Source organism: Pipistrellus hanaki (assembly GCF_964339955.1).
Source record: "Pipistrellus hanaki genome assembly, chromosome: 13".
NCBI classification, from domain to species: Eukaryota; Metazoa; Chordata; class Mammalia; order Chiroptera; family Vespertilionidae; genus Pipistrellus; species Pipistrellus hanaki.
Genome location: NC_140515.1, coordinates 58465549 through 58491191, shown reverse-complemented (window position 1 = coordinate 58491191; position 25643 = coordinate 58465549). Strand labels below are relative to the sequence as shown.

Below are 25643 nucleotides of genomic sequence, written 5' to 3'. Positions count from 1 at the left end.
CGCCGGGCCTGTGGCCACCCCCCCCGGAGCGGCATCTCAGGCCACGCCGGGGTGGACCAGCCGGAGCTCATGCCCGCCACCTCTCAGGGCAGGAGCAGCCAGGGCCCGGGGGTGCTGTGCCCACAGCTGCACCCACCCTGCCCCTGGCCGGGCCCCTAACGGCTGGCAGGTGGATGCCCCTTTTAGCACCACGTCCGAGCAACAGGCCGCCGCCGCCCAGCCGTCCCTCTCACACGGGGACACGGACCCCGAGAAGCACGGGGCCGTGTGGGTGCACGGGGACTGTGACCGAGTGCAGCAGCGGGTCCTCCAGCGGTGCCTGCGGGGGAGGGGGAGGCAGGGGCGGGCGGGGCGGGGCGGGGCGGGCGCAGTCCTCACCTTGATGTTGTCCTGCCAGCGGTGGGCTTTCTGGAAGGTCTCTGCGGCGTCGGCCAGTCTCTGCGGACAGAGCACAGGGAGGTCAGAGGGCAGGAGCCCTCCCCGGCCCAGGGTGAAACGCCCTCACACACCTCTGCCCACCGCCCGCCCAGGGTGAAACGCCCTCACACACCTCTGCCCACCGCCCGCCCAGGGTGAAACGCCCTCACACACCTCTGCCCACCGCCCTCCTCCGCCCACCGCCCGCCCAGGGTGAAACGCCCTCACACACCTCTGCTCACCGCCCGCCCAGGGTGAAACGCCCTCACACACCTCTGCCCACCGCCTGCCTCTGCCCACCGCCCACCGCCCGCCTCTGCCCACCGCCCTCCTCTGCCCACCGCCCGCCTCTGCCCACCGCCCGCCTCTGCCCACCGCCCGCCTCTGCCAACCGCCCGCCTCTGCCCACCGCCCTCCTCTGCCCACCGCCCTCCTCTGCCACCGCCCGCCTCTGCCCACTACCCTCCTCTGCCCACCGCCCTCCGCCTCTGCCCACCGCCCTCCGCCTCTGCCCACCGCCCTCCTCTGCCCACCGCCCGCCTCTGCCCACCGCCCGCCTCTGCCCACCGCCCTCCTCTGCCCACCGCCCGCCTCTGCCCACCGCCCTCCTCTGCCCACCGCCCTCCTCTGCCCACCGCCCGCCTCTGCCCACCGCCCTCCTCTGCCCACCGCCCTCCTCTGCCCACCGCCCGCCTCTGCCAACCACCCACCGCCCGCCTCTGCCCACCACCCACCGCCCGCCTCTGCCCACCGCCCGCCTCTGCCCACCGCCCTCCTCTGCCCACCGCCCACCTCTGCCCACCGCCCACCTCTGCCCAGTCTGGTCCACCACTGGTGCCCCTGCTATCACTCAAACCACCTGTGGACAGGATGCCTCCCCACCCCCCGCCCCAGGCTCTGAGCTCCCTCAGGCCCTGCGTCCTCCTTGCCCTCTGACATCTAGCTCCATGGCCCCTGGAGCCTTTAAGATGTGGATCTGAGCACGTGGCCCCCCCCAGCCTCCACATCCTCAGCAGCCCCCAGGGCTCTGCACATAAAAGGCAAAACTTTCCTTTTTATAAAAGGCAAAGAGTCGCCCCGGCTGGTGTGGCTCAGTGGTTAGAGTCGTTCTATGCACCGAAGGTCCTCAGACTCCATCCCCGGTCAGGGCATGTGCGGGAGGCAGCCGACGGATGTCTCTCTCTCACATCAACGCCTTTCTCTCTCCCCTGCCTTCCTCTCTCTGGAATCAATGAGAGAAAAAGGGACAGAGCTGCTGTGAGACCCCAGGGGCCCACATGTGCCCACCTCCGGCCCCCCTTTCCCTCCGGGGGCGCCCTTCCCCCTAAAGCGCACCCAGGACAGGTGAGGCCCCCGTGCACAAGCCAGGGTGCCCTTCTGCAGAGGGCGTGGCCGGGGTGGCGCGGTGACACGCATGGTGAACACCGCCGGTCACGACTGCTCGCGGAGCACCTAGGACACGGCTCGGCCCCGGCCTGGAGGAGGGCGGAGCGTGAGGAGGGCGGGAGTCGGGAGCCATGGCTGCCGCCCCTTCCTGATGCTCCCGGGGCTCAGCTCTGCGGCCGGGTTCCAGGCCCAGGACACGGGCTGAGCCCCGGCGCCCTGGCCCGGGAGGGGAGCCGGGGGAGGGCCCGCACCCGGCCTCCCTGGCTTCTCGGGGCCCGCGGGCTCGGAGGCGGGGGTCAGCTGCTGACTCGAGAATAACAGTTGCAATAGCCGCAGTGAAAGGATTACGTTTAATCCTCGCAGCCATCAGGCCATTATTATTTTCTCGGTGTTACAGATCAATCAGCCGGGCCCGGGCGCCGCACGCGGGCAAACTGCTAAGCACAGGCCTGGGGGGCGAGGGGGAGGGGGCCGGGCATCTGAACGGCCTGGGGTGGGCAGTGTGGCTGGGGTGGGCAGGGGGGCGGAGGGAGGGCTGGGACCACCCACGGGCAGGCCTGAGGAGCCCCAGGGGTCGTGGGTCAGAGCCTGGACCCTGGGGCCTCGGAGCAAGGGCCTGGGTTCAAATCCTGCCTGACCTGAGCCAGTGGCCTCCTGCGCGCAGCGTCTGAGTGCACACTGGACCCCCCGAGCGGGCAGACCCCCGCAGCCCCTGCTCCCACCCCAGGAGCCGCCCACGGCGAGTGCACACTTAATCCTGAGGACGGGCGGGAGAGGTGCCTCTTCCTCCTCCTCCCCTCCCCACCCCACCCTGAGAGGGGGTTCCCCTGAGCCCCTCCTTCCCCGGTGAGCGCCACGGCCCCCAGCCCCGGTGCGGAACGGAGGCAGCAAACAGGGGTGGACGGCGTGTGGGACAGTGGACGCCTGGGGCAGCACCGGCCTGGCAGGAGGGGCCCGGCCGCAGGACCCGCACCTGCCCCAGGTGGTTCCCTTGCTGTCCCCCAGGAGAGCGGACCAGTCACGGGGCCCCCAGACGCTGCTCTGAGCCCACCCCCAACCATGGTGTCACCGGGCCCGGGCCTTGGGGGGGCGTAGGCACCAGGGTGCCCACCTCCCTCCCTTCCCGTGGGCCCTGTGTTAGCTCTCTACTGTGCTCTGATAGATACCAAATACAGATTTCCAATTTCCAGAGCTGTTATGGTCTAATGAGTAAATAATATACATATTTAAAACTGTCTAAAAACATATCTGCATAATTAAAATATCTGCATGATAATGAAGCAAGGTGCAGCTTAGCGAGAAGGGAGCCGGAGCACCCAGGACCCACCATCGGGGCAGCCAGGCAGGCTGCGGGGGTCCCGGCCCTGCCGGCTCTCCTTCCTGCTGCCCTGGCCGGAGTGGGGGCCTGTCCCTCTGCCCCGCCTGCTCCAAGCAGGTCCACCCACAGTCAGGGGTCAGGGACCCCCCTCGGCCCCGTCCCTGCACAGCCCGTAGCCCGTGGGCGCTGCCCGGCACAGGGCCTGCTCCGAGGGTGGCTACCCTGACCACTACCATCCGACAGCCTGAGGGCAGCTCCTGTCCCAGCTCCCTCTGTGCTGGGCTCCGAGGGGTGGGGAGAAGGGCATGGGCGCGGCTGGGAGCTGCCCGGGACCCAGGGCTCGTGCGTGGCAGGAGATGGAGAGGCCAGGCTTTGCCTTCCTGTCGAGTGCACCACCAACACCAGAGCCTCCTGGGCACAACTGGCACCCGGCCTTGCCCTCCTGCCCTCCGAGGTCCCTTCTTTATATATATGTAAAACTTCAGAGCGGGAGAGGGAGAAGGAGAGGGAGAGAGAGAGAAGCATCAATGATGCGAATCGTGGACCGGCTGCCTCCTGCACGCCCCCCACTGGGGATCCGGCCCACACCCAGGCCTGTGCCCTGACCGGGATGGAACCGTGCCCTCCTGGCTCCTAGGCGGACGCTCAGCCCTGAGCCACCCCGCCGGGCAGTGAGCTGTTCTTCACGCCCGCCTCGCTCCACGGCGATCCGGCCCGGTCCTGGGCTCGGGCCCGCCGGGGCCGCCACGGGGCGCGCTGCCTGGCGGGCACTCGCTGCGGGGAGGCCTCCGCCAGGAGCCGCGTCCCCCGGAAAGCAGCGCCGAGCCCCGTCTGGGAGGACGGGGGGCCCCTCCCCGCCATGCCCCTTCCCGCGATGCTATTTTTACACGTTCCCCTAAAACACTGCCTGAGCGGGTCCTTCTCGACTCCATTAACATTAGGAACCTAATCAGTAATCAGGCAGCTCATAATTTTTTGATTAGCTCTGATTAGGCCCAACCTCGGGGGGAGCGGGAGTGGGGCGCTGGGACTGCTCGGTGGGGGGCTGGCCCGGCTGGGGGTGCAGGGCAGGAGGGAGGAGGCCCCGGCCCGCTGTCTTCTGTCGGGGGGGGGCGCGGCAGGAGCGGGGTCTTTCTCTGGTTGCCCTGGGTGACAGGGGTCAGGGAGCCCTGGCAGCAGGGACCCCAGGGCAGGTTGGGCCCAGACTTTCAGCACCATGGACAGAGCAGGAGGCTCGGTCATCAGTCCACAGAGCCAAATACCAACAGGACAAGGATTGACATTTCTTTGGAGAGCCACATTTTTTAAACTTAAACTTCTTCTAACGCCACTTCTTCAAAACAGACTCGCCCGGGCCGTGGTGTTTTGTGGAAGAGCCACACTCAAGGGGCCAAAGAGCCGCCTGTGGCTTGCGAGCCGCAGTTTGCCGACCACGGGTCTAGGCTCTCTGGGCCCCACTCCAGGCAGGGCTCCAGCGGCAGCCCTGGGTGACAGGGAGAGTGACAGGGCACTATTTTTTAAAAAATGTATTTTTATGGGTTTTTCACAGAGAGGAGAGGAGAAGGATAGACAGAAACATCGATGAGGGCGAGATATCGATCAGCTGCCTCCTGCACACCCCCCACTGGGGATGTGCCCGCAACCAAGGTACATGCCCTTGACCAGAATCAAACCCGGGACCCTTCAGTCCGCAGGCCGACGCTCTATTCACTGAGCAAAACTGGCTTTGGCAAGGGCACTCTTACTGAGTGCACAGCAGGCAGGGTCGGGTTTGAAGACCGCGGAAACCTTGAGGCTGGGGCCCCGCTGCCCAGTGCGGGAGCCCAGACCTGCATCGCCCCAGGCGATGTGCCGTTAGGGGCAGACCTGGGCCTGTACGGGGGCCTCCAGGCCGGGCCAGGCCTCCCTCTGCCTGAGACCCGTTTGCCACCTTTACAACATGGGCTCCGCTGGAAGCATCGTGCTGGCTACGCAGACCTCCTGGGCCTGCTGAGCCCGGACCCTGAGCCCGGACCCTGGGCCCAGACCCTGAGCCCGGACCCTGAGCCCGGACCCTGGGCCCAGACCCTGAGCCCGGACCCTGAGCCCGGACCCTGAGCCCGGACCTGGGCCGGGCCTGTCCGAGCCCGGGCTGACTCACGTCCCCGCCCCGCGGCCTGTCCACGGGCCTTCCCCACAGGCTCCGGCTTGCGGGCCACACCGTGGAGCCCGGATCAGGTCAGGGCAGCGTGGCCCCGCCTGGCCCAGGTCCGGACCACAGGGTCACCACCGCTTGTTGAAAGCGCCGTCAGGTGGCCTCTGGGGAAGTGCCGAACGCCGGAGGCGGCGGGCACCGCTAATGCCATGGAAATGGCACGGGGGCCATCAGCCTGCCTCAGAGCTGCCCCACCGGCCGCAGGCTGGCTCATTGTCTTTCCTGTCAATTTGCATCTCATTACCCAGAAGGCTGTGCTCGCCGCCGGAGGCTAAAGGAAAAAAAGAATAAAGCAGACCCCACCGAGCCCTGCCTCCCGAGAGGGCACAGCCTCGTGTGGGACCGCTGCCGGGGGACTGCCCCACGAGGTCCCCCTCACCATTCTGGCAGAGCCCCGAGGGTGGGGCTAGCTTACTCCCCATCAGCGGCCACAGCGCCCCCTGGGGCAGCCAGGAGCTGCGCATGAACCTTGATCACGGCATCTCTGAACCGAGGCCCCTGGTGGTCCCGACGGTGCGGCCGCAAGGGGGAAGGCCGACCATGGGAGGACAGCGCGTGGCGGCGTGGCCGAGCCCCTCCCACGGGCATCAGGCTCCCTCCTGCTCCACACGGCCCGGAGCCCCCGGGGCCCTGATCACCACCAGGGGGCGCCATTCCCATTCCGCTGCCCGGGACGCCGAGGCTGGCGGCTGAGCCAGGAGGCGCGGCGCCCCCTGTCGCTCAGAGCGGGAGGGGGGCGATGGGCCGCTCGGCCGTCTCTGCTGGCGTGGGCGCCGGGGACTCCCCCGTGGCTGCCCCGGCTTCGGCGGCAGCCGCATGAGCACCGCCCCGGGCTGCCCGGGCACTGTCTGGCCGGACTGGGAGCGGGGCGGGACGGGCGCCAGGCAGACGAAGGCCTGCGGGTGAGGGGGCGCACCGCTGCCGTGGGCACGCCCGGAAAAGCCTGGATCCTGGTGCGTCCGCGGCCGCAATCAGCCGGGATACGCGGTTATTACGCGGGGCCGAGGCCGCCGGACAGCGGGAGCCTTGGTGACAGCGGTTGTCAGAGCTGTGGGACGCGGCGGCCAGCGCTAATGGCCTCTGCAGCCGCTGCCCAGTGAGCGGAGGGCGGGCGGCGGAGGCCCGGCTCCTGCCCGGCCCGTCCCCCCCGCCCCCCGCCGCGGCAGGGCTGCTCCGGGCAGGAGGGCCCACCGGCCTCCCAGGTGCCTCGGCGCCGGCGGGGGAGGGGGGCCGCGGCCACGGACCCACTATTTGGGGGCATCTCCTCCACCCCACCCTCCTCTGGGTCCAGGAACCCTGGACGGGGGCCAGGAGGCCACAGTGCCCTGTGGGGTGTCAAGCCAGCTTTCTGAGGCTCAGGAAAGACACGAATCTGAGCTGTACCCCGGAGACCCGAGCAGTTCTCTCCCCAGCCTCAGTTTCCCCCTTCCTGTACCCCGTCTCCACCTCCCCGTCCCCTCCGCTGCTCTGCGGGGTGAGACGGGCGGAGGGCGGCGGCAGGGCTGCTCGGAGCCACCGCCCGCCAATGGGCAGGCCGGCATCTGGCAGGCACGGCCGTGTCCCTGGAAAACGAGCCGCTTCTTAGTGAGATAACGAATCGCTCCATTTAGATCCAAATTAACCTCCCAATTACCCCGCTTCCTCCCACATTTCCCCAGACCCAGATCCCCTCCTGCCCGCTCCCCGAGGGCTGGCCGCAGCCGCAGCCCCTCCAACGGCCACGTTTTTCTTCCCTTTCTGGGGGGTGGGTGTGGGTGTGGGTGGGGCTGAGGTGAGGGTGGAGTGGGGGTAGGGGGTGGGGGGTGAGGGTAGGATGGGGGTAGGGGGCGGGGGGTGTGGGGGAGGGGGTGGAGGTGTGGGTGTGGGTGTGGGGGAGGGGGTGGGATGGGGATAGGGGGTGGGGGGTGAGGGTGGGATGGGGGTAGGGGGCGGGGGGTGGGGGTGTGGGTGTGGGGGAGGGGGTGGGGGAGGGGGTGTGGGTGTGGGTGTGGGGGTGGTGGTGGAGGTGTGGGTGTGGGGGTGGGGAAGGGGGTGGAGGTGGGGGTGTGGGTGTGGGGGAGGGGGTGGAGGTGTGGGTGGGGGTGTGGGGGAGGGGGTGGAGGTGGGGGTGGGGGTGTGGGTGTGGGGTAGGGGGTGGGATGGGGGTAGGGGGCGGGGGGTGTGGGTGTGGGTGTGGGGGAGGGGGTGGAGGTGTGGGTGTGGGGGTGGGGAAGGGGGTGGGATGGGGGGAGGGGGCGGGGGTGAGGGTGGGGGTGTGGGGGAGGGGGTGGAGGTGTGGGTGTGGGTGTGGGGTAGGGGGTGGGATGGGGGGAGGGGGCGGGGGGTGAGGGTGGGGGTGTGGGTGTGGGGTAGGGGGTGGGATGGGGGGAGGGGGCGGGGGGTGAGGGTGGGGGTGTGGGTGTGGGGTAGGGGGTGGGATGGGGGTAGGGGGCGGGGGGGGTGGGTGTGGGTGTGGGGGTGGTGGTGGTGGTGGTGGTGGGGGTGTGGGTGTGGGGGAGGGGGTGGGATGAGGGTAGGGGGCGGGGGGTGAGGGTGGGGGTGCGGTGGGGAGAGTGGGAAGCCTGATGCAGCTGCTGCTCAGAGGAGTGGGATTTTACTGTACTTTTTAGCTCGCTCTTTGAAATAAGGATGCAATACGGGATCAGTTTTTGATGACAGTGAAGTAAAAGGGGAAAATAGTGGCAATTTTCTCCTCTGAGCATGCCCTGCTTAATGGACGGTGCCACGATGGCCTTCTACCCGGAGGACAGAGCGGGCACCTGGTCAGCCAGAGGCACTGCAGGCCCTCCGCCTGGGGGCGCTGGGCACACCCTCCCGGTGAGGAGGGCTGCCAGGGCCAGGGCTGGAGCCAGGAGAGACCGGGCCACCGGCTCCAGGCCGTCTCCGGGCTCAGCGCTGGGGCCTGAGACCCGCCTCCCCTGGCCAGGCCCGGCACCCTCCCTGCCTGCGCCCGCTGGTCTCAGCCGGGAGCCCAGAGCCGGCCCGGGATGGTGCTGTTAGGGCCATCACATCCCGCCCGGACCTGCCTCTGCCTCTGGGCTAGGAGCTGGTGGGGTGCAGAAGCGTAAGGGGGGGCACCCAAGCAGGGGGAGTGAGGAGCCGCACCCTGAGCTGGCGGGGCCGGACAGTCGGGTATCCAGCGCTTGTCTCTGCTCTGGACAGAGGGGCGGGGTGAGGAGGGGACGGGTGGGGTGGGGTGGGAGGCTGGGTCTCCAGGGGGGAGGGGGGGCCTGCAGGAGGAATCGCCCTCAGGGTCACTGACCTGGAGCGGGGCCTGGGCCGTGTGGAGGCGGAGCCTTCGCCGTCCTGAGGAATGCTGGGTCCCCGCTCAGGCTCCCGGGAGCCCAGGCGAGAGGAAGGCCCCTGGCCGGGCCGACCGAAAGGAGGGGGTCTGGCCGCCAGGCCCCCCCCCCCCCCCCGGGAACCCACTCCACAGTCCATTCCCCACAATGCCCTTTGAAACTCGGGGCACCTCCATCATGGCCGTGTGCGCCCTGGGCAGCCTGGCCCCCTTTCTGAGGCCCAGCAAGCCGAGCCGGACCCCGAAGGCCGGGCAGTTCTCCTGTAGACGGTGCAGGCACACCAGGCAGACCCACAACCAGCACAAGGTCACGTCCGCCCCCCACGCGCCCGCAGAGCCCACGGTGAGGAAGACACGCAGCCAAGGGCCGGGCAGGCGCACCCCTGCCCGGGGCTGGTCCTCCGCGGCCGGGACACCCCTCCGGAGCCGTGTCCCTGCCCCCGCGCAGAGGCCCGGGACCAGCATCCCAGCCCCAGCGACCTTCCCGAGTCCTCACTCAAGGGCAAGGCTGCGCCGGCAAGAGCAGGCCCCCCGCCTCCTCTGGGCCACTCCACACCGCACAACCCGAAGGCCCCGACCGGGAGGGGGTGCCGGGCTGGGCTGTGGTCCCGCCCCTTCTGCGGGCATCCATGGTCCCGCCCTTCTGCGGGCATCCGTGGTCCCCGCCCTTCTGCGGGCATCCGTGGTCCCGCCCTTCTGCGGGCATCCGTGGCCCCCGTGCCCTTCTGCGGGCATCCGTGGCCCCGCGCCTTCTGCGGGCAGATGCTGCCGCCGCCGCCACCCCCCCTCCCCGCCCTGCCGTCTCGGAAATGATTAGCCATTCTGCGCCACGAACGCCGGCCGACGGGTAATAAACGCCAACATCTGTCAGAAGAGCGCGCTCCCGCGGAATTGCCAAGAGAAACATTTTTCTCCTCGTTCGATTCACATTCAAATCGGAAACGGCCCCTGCCCGCCGGAGCCAGGCCGCGGGCGCGGGGTCCGGAGCCGCCAGCTGCTCTGGGCAGAGAGGCCGGCCGAGAGCGGTCCCTCACTCAGGGAACAAACCACTTTATTCAGGAACGAAGAGGCTTTGGGAGCGGAAGGGGAGGGGAGGGCAGCCGCCCGCCTGCTGCTGTGCGTGCCGCGGGGCGCCCCCTGTGCCCCTGCAGGGGGGGCCTTGGCAGAGCTCCCCTCAGGAGTCAGCGCTCCCGTCTTCACCACGACCGGCCTGGCCAGCCGCCGGGTCATCACCGTGCCCTTCCTGGTGGCCCACCGAGGCTCCACGGAGCGAGGGAACCCAGCCCAGCCGGCTCTTCCCCCAAAGCCGCCCCTCGGCCTGCAATTCCAACTCCGGCCTGCAGGAGGCGCTGTGTCCCCGAGCCGAGCTGGGAACACTACATGTGAGAGGCGCTGGGAGCCAGCTGGTGACCTTGAGGCCCATGACACAACCCGGGCTGCATCTCCCTGACCAGTAACGCCGAGGGACACACCCCGCCTGGGACCGCGGGCTGCGGGGTGACCCCGAGGCTGCGGCAGCCGACAGCCCTCTCCCGGGAACACGGGGCCTTCCTACCGGCGACGAGGGGCACGGGCTGTGGCCATTCCTCAGTGCTGGTGGGGACAGCAGGCCGGGCCCTCGGAAATGCCCTCCCCGCCCCCCGCAGAGCCAGGGAGCCAGGAGGGTGGCACAGCACGGGGGAGGGAGTTTGGGGGGGCAGCCAGGCCCTGCTCGCTCTGGGTCCCCCGTGGAGACCCAGGAAGGCCTGACCTCCATGCCTCCTCCGGCTCCTTCCAGGAGGAAGGTCACGGGGAAGCACACCTCGGGGGGAGAGGGGAGCGTTTCCGATTCAAAGTCGGAGAGAACTCACCTCTCAGGGGAGCTGGAGCAAAAGGCGGGAGACAGGGAGGCCCGAGGGGGGAGGGAAGGGAAGGGAAAGAAGGCGCCGCCTGCTGAAGGCCCTGAGCCCCGTCCTCCCGGCAGGGTCCCTCCCGCGGCTGCAGGGCTGAGCCTCCGACAGCTCTCTGTGCCGATGGGCCCGGCAGCCTCCACGTTCCCATCCGGGAAATGGGTGGGAGGGGAGCAGGGTGCTCAGCAGCGTGGCTCCCGCGGCGGCTCCCTCTGCCCGGCCCCACCGCCTGCTCCCAGGGAGGAGGAGGAGGAGGAGGCTGGTGCCCTGTGGCTGCAGCAGCCATGCTGGGTCAGGGTCAAGGCCAAGGTCACAGGTGACCCATTGGGGGGCTCCGCAGTCCACTGTCCCCCTTGCTGCTGGACCAGGCTCTGTGGGAGGACAGTCCACCCACCATGAGACCTGTCCAGGGGCAGGTACAGTGAAGATCGTTGGGGTCCCGTTACCCTGGTGTTCGCTGCACACCGGCTCCAGGCTCGGCCCATCAGGCACAGTCACCTGGGCAGACAGAGGCCACCCGGGACCTGCCTTCCGACCGCCACCCGCTCAGGAGACCCTGGGCCTGAGGTGTGTGCACGTATGGGTCACGGGGGAGTCTGTGTGCCGGGGGTGGGGCCCGAGCAGACCCCTGAGGTGGCCCTGTGGCCATAAATCTCCCCGCTCCACCCTCCCACCCTCTCCGGGGAAGGAAGAGCGGAGGGGAAATATGACAGATGCGGCATTTTGCAAAATGAGCTAATTGCATGGCAGTCACACGGGGAGATGCGATTAGAGGAGAATGTTCGATAGCGGGGCCCGGTGTGCTCGCGGGGCCGGGGAGGCCCGTCAGCCTGGGACGGAGTCTGCCATGGCCGGGGGGCGGCGGCCCCTCACCCCGCGGGCGCACAGCTCCGCCCTGGGCCACTGGGAGCCAGGGCCTCCGCTAAGGAGCAGTGTGCGCAGGGACACAAGGTCACCCTCACGTCCGGACACCCCACGGGCATGTGCACACGCCCAGGACAGGGAAGATCACCCCTCTCACGTGTTCACCCCACTCCCCGCCCCCGCCCCGCCCCCCTCACCCTCACCCTCACCCTCACCGCCGGGAGCTTGTGGGAGCCGTGGCCATGCCACTAACTGGGCTGTCACTCTGCCCAGTGGCTGAGCAGACACGCCCTTTCTGATTCAATGACCGGCACTTACCTGCTGGCCCAGGACGGGCCCTCCGCCTGGCCGGGGTTGGGCACATCCGCCCCCCCCTTCATGGCGCCCCACTCCCCAACCCTTCGGCCCGGGGCACTCTGGGTGCACAGGAAGGTGGGACCCCAAACCCGGTCTAAAAGCAGCCCCAGCAGGCCCTGTGCCCCCGGGGCCCAAGCTGAGGAGCTAAAATACAAGCTCAGGAGGGTTTTGGGCGCTCAGGGCCCTGGGCTGGGAGGTGTGACGACGCTCAGCTGTGCAGGAGCACGGGGACTGCAGGGTCCGGGAGCAGGCCCCCCCCACCCCCCGGGGCTGCAGGCTCCCACCGCTGCACCCAGTCACCCGGGTCCCTCCTGCCAGACCATCCCAGATGGTTCCTGGGGGCTCCCCTCTTACTCCGCAGCCTGTCCCGGACTCCCCGCTCCGGCTCTGCACCTGTTTGCCCAGGACCCCCCTCCCCGTGCCCTCCTGACACTGCGATGGCCTCCACTCTGCACCCCGCTTCCCCTGGGCTGGAGTAAAACTCCACACCCCAATCCGAACTCGGGGGGCCTGACCCTGCTCCCCTCCCCACTCTACTTCTGCAGCCACACCGGACTCTGCCTGATCCCCGTGACCCTTCGGTGCGCAGGCCAACGCTCTAACCGTTAAGCCACCCCAGCCAGAGCTGGCCTTCTGACCCTTGACCCAGTTGCCTGGTCTGTGCCCCGAGGCCTCTGCCTCCTGGGTGGCTCACCCTCCCGGCTCATTTCTGGAAAACCTGCCGATGAAGTGTGTGTGTGTGTGTGTGTGTGTGTGTGTGTGTGTGTCTCATTCCAGACGCAAACAGGATTAGAGGCTCTGCCTGCGGCCAGCTGCTCTGGGCCCGAGCAGGGGGACAGCCTTGGCTAAAGGCGGGGCCTGTTCCCTCCGGGCTCCGGGACTCTGTTCCCGTCTGTCTGTGAAGCCACCCCTCAACCCAGCCCAAAGCTACCTGTGTGTCTGTGCCCTCCCCAAGCCCCCGCCCACCCCCAGCCCACGCCTGCCCAGCTCACACCCCATGTCAACTGCCTGCTCAGGCCCCCGAGTCCCCCCTGGAGTTCTGCCCCATCCAGCTGTCTGTCTGGCCATCTGCCTGACCGCTCGGCCTCCGCTCCTGGGACCGCTGGACTCTGACTGTGAGCACCGGGAGGGCAGGGCCGGGGCTGGGACCGGGGAGCCGAGAGGGTGCTGCCTGGGGGGCGGGGAAGCCCCAGGCTCAGCCTTCAGAGGCCGGAAGGCCGCGTCTGCCCGCAGGCTCCCTAGCGGGGCCGAGGGAGGCGGCGCGGACCCTCCGGAGTCACTCCTGCTGGGGCTGCCCTCGCTGGTCCCACCGCTGCCAGCCCGGCCGGCGGTCCTGCGTGGACGGGGCGGGTGGACAGGGGGGGGGGGCCCAGGGCGGCGGGCGGCGGGCCTGGCTCCTCCGCTATCTCCCTAGCTGGGCTCCAGCTGGTGTTGACACAGCAAACGCGGCGGCTCCCATTCGCAGGGCGGCGTGGGCAAACACAGGAGCGGCACCAGGCCACGCGTGACCAGCCTCCCAACACGCCGCCCGGGCCGGGCAGGCCGCGTCCCCGCCGGACAGCGAGGCCCGGAGCGGGGGCCGGGGCGGCGAGGCCCGGAGCGGGGGGGAGGCCCAGGCGGGGAGTGGCGAGGCCCGGAGCGGGAGCAGGGGGCGGGGGGGGGGGGGGCGAGGCCCGGAGCGGGAGCAGGGAGCAGGGAGCGGGAGCGGGAGCAGGAGGGGGGGAGGGCGCGGGGCCGGCGAGCTGTCCAGAGGGGCGGCTGGCGTGGGGTCCGCACAGCCCGGTGGGCCCGCACGCTGGTGGGGCTCGAGGGGCTCAGGCTTGTCCAGGGCCCCTCCCTGTGACCCCCACGAGCACCCCCCTGCACCGGGGTCTCCAGGCCCGGGCGGGAGCTCTGTGACAGACGTGAGGCTCTGTGTGTGTCCCCGCACAGGAAGGGAAATGGAGGCCCGGGCGGAGTGGGTGCGGCACAGCCTGGGTGAGCCCCCAGTTCCTGGCGTCTTCTCCTCCGAGCCGGGTCCCCGCACCCTGTGCGCCGTCCGGAGGGTCAGGCAAGGCCAGGGGTTCTTCCGGGGGCAGACAAGGTCCAAACCGGAGGACTGTGGTCTGAGGCCAATGTCAGACTCCCAGGAACAGCGTCGGCAGAGCCAGGCCGCAGGCAGTCCTCCGTCACCACACGCGTGTGCAGGCACGCAGGCTGGCACGCAGGCTGACACGCCTTGGGCCCTCTCTCTCCCTCCCTCTCCTCTCCCTGGTCAGATCTCAAGCACCCCTTTCCATCCCCCTCCTCCCCGTCACCATCCACGGCTCCCACCGGCTCTTCCTGAGGTGTGGTCACGTCCTGTCACCCTGAGCGGATCTGTCCCACCCACCGGGCACAGGGCCGGGAGACAGAGTGAGGGCGGACAGGCCCGGGACGAGCAGGCCCCTCCTCTCGGAGACCCCAGGGCCCACGGCTGTGTGAGCACAGCGCCCGGGGCTGGCCGCCCCCTCCCCGCCCCCGCCCCCAGACTGGGTCTGCGCTCTGTGCCCTCCCACCAGCCGTGGGCTCCCTGCTCCCCAAGTGCGGCTGCCGCAGGGGAGGCTGTGTATTTGCACCCACAGGAATGGGGGCAGAAGGGCGCCTGGCTGCCCGGGGGCCGCCTGCACGAGGGCGGAGCCAGGCTGACAGGTCAGCTTCTCCCAGACGCAGGTGTGGGCCCTGCCCCCGCCTCTGTCCCCTCCAGCCCCTCCCACGCGGGGGACACGTGATCTACAGGCCGCACTGCGGGGTCCGTCTGCTCCCCCGGCTCCTGGGCTTAGGCTGGTGCCTGTCCCTCCCTCCGCCCCTTAGGACATTCCTCTGCCTTCCGGGAAGGCCGGCTCAGACCCCACTCCTCTGGGCCGCTCCTCAGACCTGCCCTCTCGTGTCCCCTGCTTGGCCCAGTGTCTCCTTGTCGTCCGGGCCCTGGAGGACAGAGAAGAGCCGGGCACCTGCCCGTCCTACCTCAGATACCCCCCGCCCCCCCGGTCTCCCCCACGCACGAGGATCGCAGAACAAAGGGCCAGACACTATTAAGATTCAATTAAATCTCTCTCCTCGGATCCTAAACTAGGCTGGTCTGTCCCTGTGGCACCTGCAGGCCCTCTCCTCTGCCACCCAGCACCTGCCCCCGCCCAGCACCTGCCCCCGCCCAGCACCTGCCCCCGCCCAGCACCTGCCCCCGCCCAGCACCTGCCCCCGCGCTGGCGGGGACCCTGGGAGGGGACAGAGCCCCCTCTGGGTAGGGGGTCCAGTGTCCCCCCATCTCCTCCAAGCTCAGAGCTCCTGCATTGACTGGCCCCTCCCCCATGTCCTAGATCCCCCCCTCGGTGGGGGTGCAGGCCCACGGCTCCCAGCTGCACCTGCCGCCCTCTTCAGCCCGCCTCCCTCTCGGCGTCCCCGGGGCCCTCGGGTGGTGGAGAGTGGACGGCAGTTCCCTCCCTCCTGCACGGGTGCGGCCTCCTCCTCCCAGGAGCTAGCTCCCTCCGACCCCGACCTGGGGGTCGCCTAGCACCCTGTGCTGGGGTTTCTCCTGAGCACCCCCCCCAGTCCCTCCGGGCTCACTGCTGGCCTCTCCCTGCTGGGGTGGCCCTGGGGTCCCACACCACAGGCACTCCCAGGGCCCGTTCCCGCGTCCCGCCCCCCCGCCGTCCCTGGCGGTGGCACCTCGCCGGAGGGCAGCGTCTGGGCGAGGGGAGATAATTAGCCGAAAACACCGCCACCAGGAGGGGAGCTGCCGCCCGGCGCCCACACACAAGCCTAATGGGTGCCCCGCGCCGCCTCCTGTCTCCGGCGGGAAAGGGAAGGTCAGATCTCTCGAAGCCGGGAATGGAGGGCGGCAGCCCCGGTCAGCCCCGCAGCCGCACCTTTTAATTGCCCGGAGGCGGGGGCGGAGGCAGAATCCCCGCCTGTCTGTCCCCGTCCCCGGGCCGCTCAGCGAGAGCCCAGAGCCGCAGCCCGCTAAGGCTTAGGAGGCTCCTGCTGGTGACACCTCAGCCCTCGGCCTCGCCACCTGCTCGTCCACCCCGCCACGAGGCCCGGTGGCCACCAGCTGCCCAAGGCCCAGCTTCCCCCGCCTCCAGGCAGCCCCGAGCTCACGGCTGGCCCTCGGGCTGCAGGGACCGTCCTCCTGCTGGGGCCGCCCGCCCGGCCCGTCTGCCCCTCTGTCCATTAGATGGGGGGCGGGGGCACTGCCCGCAGGGACAGCTGGCAGTATTTGGAGACACTTTTGGCTGTTGCCTCCGGGGCCGTGGCATACGGCTGGCACCTAGTGGGATGATGCCTACCTCCTACCGGGCGCCGAGCAGCCGCACACAGACGTACGGGCCCCAATGCCGGCGACACCAACGCTGAGACCCTGCGAGGGGCAACCTGGCATAGAGCGCGCGGGGCGAGGGGCTGGGGGCGCGCAGACTCTCCTCCCTGCCGAGCACGGACGCCCCCGTCCTGGCCCCCGCTCACCCCGCCCCTCGGAGCGCCCGGCCGGGAGCCGTTCCTGAACAGCCCCGGCCGCGCTGCCGGCAGAGCCTCCGTTAACTGGGTTAAGTGGCCATTAGCGCAGAAGCAGGGCGCTGGGTGCGGAAGGGTTTTTAATTTCTCTCTCTAAATGATGCTCGCTCCCCGGAGAGGCCGCTGGCGGGGGGAACGCTGCCCGCTGGAGCCCCCGGGGCCCAGCCGCTGCAGCACCCGTGTCCCGTCCGCCAGGGCCGTGGGGGTGCGGGGAGGGGGCCCGGTGCCTGGTCTCCGTGGATGGTTCCAGGAACCGGGAGACCGAGGAGGGAACTGCGGGGGCGGGGCCGGGCCCAAGGTGACTGGGTCATCACAGGAGAGACCAGAACCCCGTCTTCCCGTGGACAGCAGGTGCCACGTGGCCACTGGTGGTGGCACAGAGGAGGGCAGAGAAGGGGGAGGGTGGCGGGTGGGGGCTGGAGCTAGCTCCCTCCCACCCCGATCTGGGGGGTCGCTCTAGCACCTCGTGCTGGGGTTCCTCCTGAGCACCCCCCCGCCCCAGGCCCCTCCTGGCTCACTTGCTGGCCTCTCCCAGTCTGAGCCCAGCTGCCTGGATCTCACGCCTGCTTTTGCTGGGAGACCTGGGCCAGTGGCTCGCCAGTCCTCAGAGGTAGACTGGGGCCGGGAGGAGAAGCGCGAGGCTGGTGGGAGGGTGCGGGGCGATCTGCCATGTTCTAGCTCACCGCAGGCGGGCACGTGCAGGCCCGCAGTCAGAGGCCGGGAATCACCGGAAGGAACTCACCCTGTGATGAGTTCCTTCGGGGAAACGTCCCTGGCTCTGAGCCCACACAGAGCCGTCCCTTGACCAGGAGCTGAACCCATGACCCTTCAGTGCGCAGGCCGAACGCTCTAACCACTGAGCAACACCAGCCAGGGCTGTGCGTCCCTCCTTCTGAGTGGACTGGTCTCTGACACAGGCGGGGCGGCTGCAGTGGTACCTCTGCTCCGGGGAGTGGGGGCCCCAGCCAGCTCTCTCACCTCACAGAGCCGCTGTGCTCGGAGTCCAGAGGAGAGGCCGAGGCCCAGAGGGAGGCGGGGGACCAGGCGGAGCTGTGGTCAAGCAGAGGCCCGCACGCCTGCGTCACGTGGCCACAGCCTGCCCCGCGGGCCCTCAGGTTCCCCTCTCGGCCTCCCCATCAGGCCGGCCGCCAGCCTCCAGGCACGGGCAGGCCACCACCTGCAGGTGCCGCCCTGGGACGCTGACCACACCCAGAGCGAGGGAGAACCACAGGAGGCAGAGGCCCCTCCATCACACCCACACAGGGTCCCCCAGACCCAGGTCACCGCGCGTGCAGCCTCCCCCAGATCACACCGCCCGCTCCCGCCTCAGCCGCCGTCCCTGCGGCCCCGCCCTGCCGAGGCGGCCGGGAGGTGAGGACGGCGCCCTCAGGGGCAGGGCCGAGGCCGGCCGCCCTCCACCCGCCGGCTCCTACCTTCAGGGCCTGCACCTTCCGGGCCAGCAGCCCCTCGATGTCGCCGGCCACCTTCTCCACCAGCGTCCGCGGCTCGTTCTCCTGCACGGCGAACAGGTTCCGGTTGTCCCTGTAGATCTGGGGGGAGCGGAGCAGTGAGGCCGGGGTCCCACCGTCCCCGTCTCCCCGCCCCCTCTCCCCGCCCCCCACCCCCGGCTCTGGCCCGGAGACAGAGCGCCGGGCTGGGAGGGGCCCAGTGGCTCTGGGACGCGGAGGAAGGACACAGCCCCGGCCGCAGGGGCACTGGCTGTGGTTGTCGCCCTGGAACTCGGGGTTCCTCCCCGGGGCCGGGGGCAGCACCCCTGCCGGCCGCGAGGGGAGAGCGGCGAGGGGGAGGGGGGGCGGGAGAGGAGTCATGAAGGGGGGCGATAGCACACACAGCTCACCGCACACCGACACAGACGCCCTCACACTCACCCGTGTACACACACCACACACCAACACAGACGCCCTCACACTCACTCGTGTACACACACCGCACACCAACACAGACACCCTCACCCTCACACGTGTACACACACCGCACACCGACACAGACACCCTCACACTCACGCGTGTACACACACCGCACACCGACACAGACGCCCTCACACTCACCCGTGTACACACACCGCACACCAACACAGATGCCCTCACTCACGCGTGTACACACACCGCACACCGACACAGACGCCCACACCCTCACACGTGTACACACACCGCACACCGACACAGACGCCCTCACACTCACGCGTGTACACACACCGCACACCGACACAGACGCCCTCACACTCACGCGTGTACACACACCGCACACCGACACAGACGCCCTCACACTCACGCGTGTACACACACCGCACACCGACACAGACGCCCTCACACTCATGCGTGTACACACACCGCACACCGACACAGACGCCCTCACACTCACGCGTGTACACACACCGCACACCGACACAGACGCCCTCACACTCACGCGTGTACACACACCGCACACCGACACAGACGCCCTCACACTCACGCGTGTACACACACCGCACACCGACACAGACGCCCTCACACTCACGCGTGTACACACACCACACACTGACACAGACACCCTCACGCTCACGCGTGTACACACACCGCACACCCACGGCACCGCACGCCGCCGCCCTCCACACGGGCTCTGCAGCTGCACCCTTCTCGCTGGCGCTGCCCCCGGGCGTCGGCAGAAATGGCAGCGGGAGCGCTGGGTGCCCCCAGGGTCCTGTCATTCAGGGCACGGAGAGTGGGGGCGGGGACCAGGGAAGAGGGGGGAGCGAGTCTGCCTCTCCTCCCCCCTTAGGGGGCATGCACACGGGCATGCACCTCTGACAGCCCGCACCTGCGTGAGCGAGCGTGTGCCACGGCTCAGCACACATCCACCTGTGCCGTGCTGCGTGCTGGTGTGTGTGTGTGTGTGTCAGAGCCTGGGGCTCGCACAGTCAGAGAAGCAGATCCTGGGCATTTCTGTTCGAGTGGAGGCCTGGGTGTGTGTGTGTGTGTGTGTGCGCGTGCACTGGACACCCCTGCAAACGCCTGGGCCTGACTGGGTCCAGGTGTCCATCCAGGTGACCGGGCAGGTCCTGCCACCCTGACCGAGCTCCCGCCTCAGGCTGTGCAGAGGGGGGTGTGAGAGACCGAGAGGGGCGAGGAGGAGGGGACAGGAGGCGGGAGAGGCTGCAGCGAGAGACAGGCAGGCAGGCGGGAGATAAGGTCGGATAGTGACAGAGGGGAGGGGAGATAAGGCCTGGGCACCTGACAGGGCGGGCGGAGGGGGGGCTGGCGCCTCCAGAGCCCCTGCCCAGCAGCGCCCGGCAGCCCACGGGTTAACGCTCCGCACAGAGCGGCTCCCGCTCCCTCCCCCCTCCCTCCGGCTGCTCTTTTCTTTGTCCTTCTCGGAGAACAAAATAATTTGCGGGGAAGTTGCTCCTTCCCACAGAGCAGGCCACTCGAGGGCGACCTGCGGGGCCGGATAAAGAGCCGGGAGTTCCAGGGGACACAGGCCAGGCTGCCCCTGCCCCCTGGGCCGAGCCACAGACAGGGGTCCCCATGGCGGCAGAGGTCAGGGAGGGGTGAGGGCCTGGGAGCCTCTGGGGATGCGGGAGCTGGAGCCAGAGCCCACGGCTGGGAAACAGGCTGAGAAGCAGGCGAGGGCGGACCAAGGACAACTCCTCCCCTGCTCCCTGCCCCTCCCCCCAGGTTTCAGGAGCCAAACACACCCCTTTCCGAACCCCCAGTCCCAGCCACACTGCCCAAGCCTGCGGAGCGCACCCAGCACTCTGTGCCAGCAGGGGGCGCAGCTGCCTGGCGGCTCTGGGCACCGGACAGATGCCGCTCTCCTACCTGATGCCCCGTCAAGGTCATTCCCAGGTGCCCCTATCCCAGGGGTCCAGCCCAGACCTGAGGCTGGGCCCCGTGGCCTGCGGGCACCTCCCGGGGACCGGTGTCCCTCGCAGCCTGGCCCGGTGACCGGGCAGGGCCAGGGAGCCGCCAAGAGAGCGGGTCTCCAGGCGGCAGGGTCACCCCCCACCGCCCAACAGACGGCAGGAGGGCTGGAGGCAGGGGACCCGCCGAGAGGCGCCCCCCCCGAGCCTCTGTCCGCGCCACAGCCCCCCCGCCCCCAAGCAGGCGCTGCACCGCGGTCTCCGCGGCTGCTGTTCCCACACCAGGACCCTGCAGGGGGACCCGGCCCCTTCCCGCCCACCCTCTCCGGCTAGATCTGCACTGGAAGCCACCGCTCCACTCCTGGGCCCACAGCCTCGGTCTCCGGGGTCTGTCCACCCCCCCCCCCCGGCCTCGCCGGGCAGTCCCTCCCGAGCCATCTTGTCCGTGTCTCCGACACCTCAGCCTGTGTCCTGGGGTGACGACAGGGAGCCAGACACAGGGGCGCCACAGCCCCTCCTCGGTCTCTCCCAGCACCGGGTCTGTGTGCGTGCCCCTCGGCCAATGCCTGTGCCCAGGCCCAGGTCCAAGAGCAGAGCTCGGGGCCCGCTGGTCCCGGTCTGAGGCCTCCAGCCTGGCCTGCAGCTCAGCTAGCGCTGGGGGCTGGGCTGCACCTGCCAGGCTTCCTTCCCGTCCATTCGGCCTAAGAACCTTCTTCCCGTGGCGCCTCCTGCGTGCACCTGGGGGCTCTGGGTCCCCGGCCCCCAAGATTCCTCCTGCTGCCCCTCAGCTGACGCTGCCTCCGCTCCCTTCACCTCCCCCTGCCCATCCCACTCCGCCCTGGGCCAAGGGTGGGGACGGAGCCAGGCGTTGCTGGGGCGGTGAGGGCACAGTTCTAGAATGCAGGGGCTGCTCCAGCCGCCAGCCAGGCCTGCCTCCCCGTCCCAATGAGCCCTGGGGTGCAAGAGACCCCCTCCTCCTGCCCCAGGCGCCTCAAACCTCGCCATCACTCTCCAGCCCTGCTCCCGTGGCCCTGTCCGGGGGCCCTGCTCCCGTGGCCCTGCTCCCGTGGCCCTGTCCCGGGGGCCCGGAGCGGAGACCCCAGACACAGCCCAGCCGATGGGCCCGGGAGATGGGCCCTCTCCCCGTGCGGCCCGGGAGGTGCTGTCCGCCCGCAGGCCCGGCGGGGAGCGGGGGCTCAGGACAGACTCCGGGCGCACGGTGCAGGGCTCAGCGCCGCAGCGAGGGCGCATGCCTGCGGTGTCCTTGGCCGCGAGCCGCTGGAAAAACCCCACGGCCGCAGCGCCTGCACGCCCCCCCCGCAGGGCCGCTGGGCCAGAGCGGGACGGGGTGCAGGCCCACAGGTGGCGGTGGCTCCGCACCAGCGTGATGGGGAGGAGGGAGGGCGGCACCCCACAGAGGGGAGGGATGGCAGGGGGCAGGCCGTCTGGAGCCAGGCGGGCACAGGGGAGGGCAGGAGGCAGTGGCATAGGAGCGTGCGGGCTAAGCGGGCGGTTTGGAGGGTCTGAGGGGGCCTGGGGCAGAGCCAGGGCGATGCCGGCGGCCGGGGCCCGTGGCAGGCGGGCGGCCGTCCTGGGAGGGGGAGGGGAGGCCCGGCAGAACCAGCCTGAGCGACTAACCAGCCGCCCAGCCCCGTGAGCGAGACAGGCACGCAGCGGCTCCTCCGCAGCCAAGGTGAACGGCCCTAATCTCCGGAAAATTAAATCAGAGGGAAAATGGAACGAGGAGGATTTGACGCAGGCCGGGCCCTGCTGCTGCCGCTGTCTGCTCAGAGGCCCGGCTCCGCTGGGGGCTCCGCTGGGGGCTCCAGCACCCCGGACCCTCCCCGCTGCCCAGGGTGCCAGGCAGGGTCCAGGCAGGCGGGGGGAGCTGGGCCCCACGATCGGGCGCCTGGGGGTTTCCCGTTCGCAGCCCCCTCTGGCCACTTCCTGCTGTGGGGTCCCTGGTCTCGAAAGCAGCAGCTTCGGGCCTCCAACCGCCCGGCCCTCGTGCCAAGAGGCCGAGAGAGACGCAGCGAGTGGCCAGCGAGGGGCCGGGCCTCCCTGGCCGGGCTGCGGGCAGGCGCCGGAGCCGCAGGCTGGGCTGGAGGCGGGGCAGCTGCCAGAATGGGGTGCCCTGTGTCAGGGACCGGGGGGAGCTTGGGTGGAAGACAGGGTGCTCGTGGTGGTTCAGGGACCCTGAGTGGGGCCAGCAGGGAGGAGGGGTGCTCGGGGACCCCAGCCCGTCAGGGCCAAGCCCCTACCCCCGCCCTGCCAAGCTGTCCCCCGGGGTAAATCGCCCTTGGAGACCACAGGACTGACCGATGGGGCAGCCGGGGACCAGGGGACCCCCCTCTGAGGACACGCAGGGCAGAGCCGACCAGCCCTGAGCCCCTGCCGGGACTGAGGGGGCCCCCAGCAGGTGCACGAGAAGCCCAGCCCACTGCTCTGGGGACGCCCAGGCCCCGGCCCCTGTGGCTGCGAGCTCCCTGGTGCGGACTCAGAGCAGGGGCAGGGCAAGGGCAGGGGCAGGGCAAGGGCAGGGGCAGGGCCGGAGCAGGGAAATCAGGGTGAAGGTGCCCCGGGGGGGGTGGGCACAGGAGTGGGGGGGGGGCAGAAAGGAAGCTGAGGGGAACGGAGGCTGATGCCAGGGGTGAGGAGTGGGGGTTCTCGGAGGAGGAGGGGTGTGGCCTCGATCACAGGCGAGAAGGCCCCGGTGGCTCCGTGGGCCCTGGGCCCCCTACAGGCAGCCGCTTTCCCTTGGAAAACGCACCCCCCCCCCCACCGCCCCCCCAGCAACGCCCCCCCACTTCCAAAGTTAAAGTTTAGTTGACTGTCATCCATTACCGCAATTAGTGCATTATGTCTAATTATGCAATTAGTGTAAAAAGTGCACTTGCTGCCGAGAATGGGGAATTACGCTGGCTCGTTGCGCTGTGAAATCTATGTCATAAACAGGCTCAATCTCTTGTTTTCTCAAAAGACACAACATCCAGCACAAAACAATACGCCAGAGCCTCCCAGCTGAGCAAGGGCCAACCTGTGCCGACTCCCGCACCGCGCCCTCGCCGACCCCGCTCTGCCAGGCCGGGGCCTCCCGGCGGCCTGAACCGGCTCCTCGGACACCACGGGAGCTAAGCTGCGTTCAGATCCACGCCGCCCGACCCCCCATCCACGCTCCCGGCCTGACGAGGCGCGAGGCCTCCAGCACGGAGACCTGTCACCTTTCCGGCGAGGACGGTCCCCGAGGGCCAGGCCTCCGCCCGGCTCCGAGCGGAGGGGCCAGTCCGGCTCCGGGGAAGTGGAGGGACGTTCCCACACTCCGGGCTCCCAGGCCCTGGCGCTTTGCCCGGAGAGGGAGTGAGCTCCCCATCACGGGCGGTAGGCAAGCCCAGCTGCCCGGGATGCTGGGAAGGGGTCACCCTGCAGCGTCCTGCACCCAGGCGGCCACCGAGAGGACAGCACCCCAGGGCTGTGCCCACGGAGGCTCCCGGCGGGTGCCGCCCTCCTCCCCGGTGTCCCCCGGGATGTTCTGGAACAAGCAGGAGGTGCGAGAGGAATCCCACAGACAGACAGACAGACGGAGGTGGTAATGCCAACAGCCCGGGGGGCGGGCAGAGGGCACCCTCTTGTGCCCCTCAAAGCAAGTGAGTCAGGGCCACATCTCCGTCCCCCACGACCCGCCTCCAAGGTCAAAGGTTACAGCTCTCGCCGGCCGCGTGGCGCCTGCCTAAGCAGTCCTTTCCCGCACCTCTTCCCCAAGTCCTCCCCCCCCCCCCCGTGGGCCCACGATGCCCGACCCGGGCCCGGCGGGGGTGGTGCAGTGCCCCACAGACTGCTTGCCCCCCGGGGCCCTGCCCTGCGCTTGTGAGGGCGCTTGTGCGCCCCCTGCAGCTGCCACGCTCAGACAAGGTGTTCGCAGAGCAGAGCCCGAGGGGCGGGGCCCCAGAAGTGTGCACCCACTGGTCTGGGTGCTGAGGGACCTGGGTGCCGTCCACACCCCAGCGGGAGCACTGAGACGGCAGCTGGATGGTGGGAGTGAGGGGGGCTGGTCCCCACCAGAGGAATGGATACCTGTTGCCCAAACTCACGGCCTGGGTCCCTCGAAGGTCCCGGACTCCGTCCGGTCAGGTGACTCGGAGAGCAGGGAGCGGGCCCGGCCCGGCCACGTGGGCACCAGCAGCATCGAGGGGAGGTCTGAGCCCGAGGGGACCCACGGCAGGCGGGATCTGGGGGCCCTGCCGGCTCCCCTTCCCCGAGCGGAGCCGCCGGCTGTCGAGGCAGCTGGGCGGGAAGCTGTGCCCGCACGCCAGCTGGCACGGGGGAGTGCGAGTAAACACAGCCACACTTCCCCAGCGCACACGGCGCCGGGTGGCGGCAGCCGGCGTGGGCGCTGGTGTTTACGGGAAGCAGACTGTGTTTGCCACGTCCCGGCCCCCGTGCCACCCGCCCTGGCTCGGCTCTCTGCCGGCGCCCCCCCCACCCCCCGCGGCCCCGCCTCCCCCCAGGACTCCAGAGCGCTCAGAGCGCTGGGCGGTGACGGCGACGCCAGGCCCTCCCTGTGGCGGGCGGGGCCGGGCTGTAACCCACCAGGGTGTCCTCACGACTGTCCTCAGAGGCGGGCACCGACCGGCCCATGGCAGAACGGAGGAGCTGGAGCCCGGCAGGCGGAGAACCTGGCTGACCGGCTCCAGGCCCGGTGCCCATCCTTCTCCGCCTCCCTGACCAATCGGGTCTGCCCTGTACCTGGGCCACCACCTCCCTGACCCATCGGGTCTGCCCTGTACCTGGGCCACCACTTCCCTGACCCATCGGGTCTGCCCTGTACCTGGGCCACCACCTCCCTGACCAATCGGGTCTGCCCTCTACCTGGGCTATCACCTCCCTGACCAATCGGGTCTGCCCTGTACCTGGGCCACCACCTCCCTGACCCATCGGGTCTGCCCTGTACCTGGGCCACCACCTCCCTGACCAATCGGGTCTGCCCTGTACCTGGGCCACCACCCCAGCAGCCCCGGCCCCGCGTGGCATGGACACAGACCCGGCACAGTCCCCACCCCACACGACACCCGAGGAGACACCCGGCTGGTCACCGTCTTGCTGTCCGCCCTCTGAGCCCTCCGCCCTCTGAGCCCGTCTCCTGCCGGTGAGACCTCCCAGCCTGCAAGGCCTCTCAGCCTCCGGCTCTCAGGACCGCAGCCCTGGGAGCTGGGGTGGGAGGTGCTGGCAGTCCGGGCGGAGGCCTCCTCCTGGCACAGCTCCAGGCGACTCCGAGGTCTCACCCAGGACACCTGGCCCTCAGCCCAGAGCTGGCAGAACTTCACCCCCGAAATACCCTCATGAGGCAGACCCGAGGCTGGGCCTGAGGCCTGGTTCCGAAGGCCAGAGAATCTGCTTCCTCAGCCCGCATCACCCCCATCGTCCCCGCCTCTGCCCCCCGCCCCCCCGCCTCCCGCCCCCAGCACTGCTGGCCGGGGTGGGCCACCCTCTCCCGGGGCTGGGCAGGTCCTCAGGGGCCCTGGAGGCCAGGA

General features: G+C 69.8%; 1 protein-coding gene across 5 annotated transcripts in view; it reads right to left on the bottom strand.

The window, feature by feature from the left end:
- Positions 1-25643, bottom strand: part of CACNA2D2 (calcium voltage-gated channel auxiliary subunit alpha2delta 2) — a 93148-nt gene that overhangs the window by 26337 nt on the left and 41168 nt on the right. For all 5 annotated transcript variants that reach the window (XM_084902264.1, XM_084902263.1, XM_084902265.1 and 2 more), the window contains exons 3-4: positions 17690-17806; positions 379-438 (exon numbers count right to left, since the gene is read on the bottom strand). In XM_084902264.1, coding sequence (XP_084758390.1) covers positions 379-438; positions 17690-17806 — 177 coding nt within the window. The remainder of the gene's footprint in view (positions 1-378; positions 439-17689; positions 17807-25643) is intronic.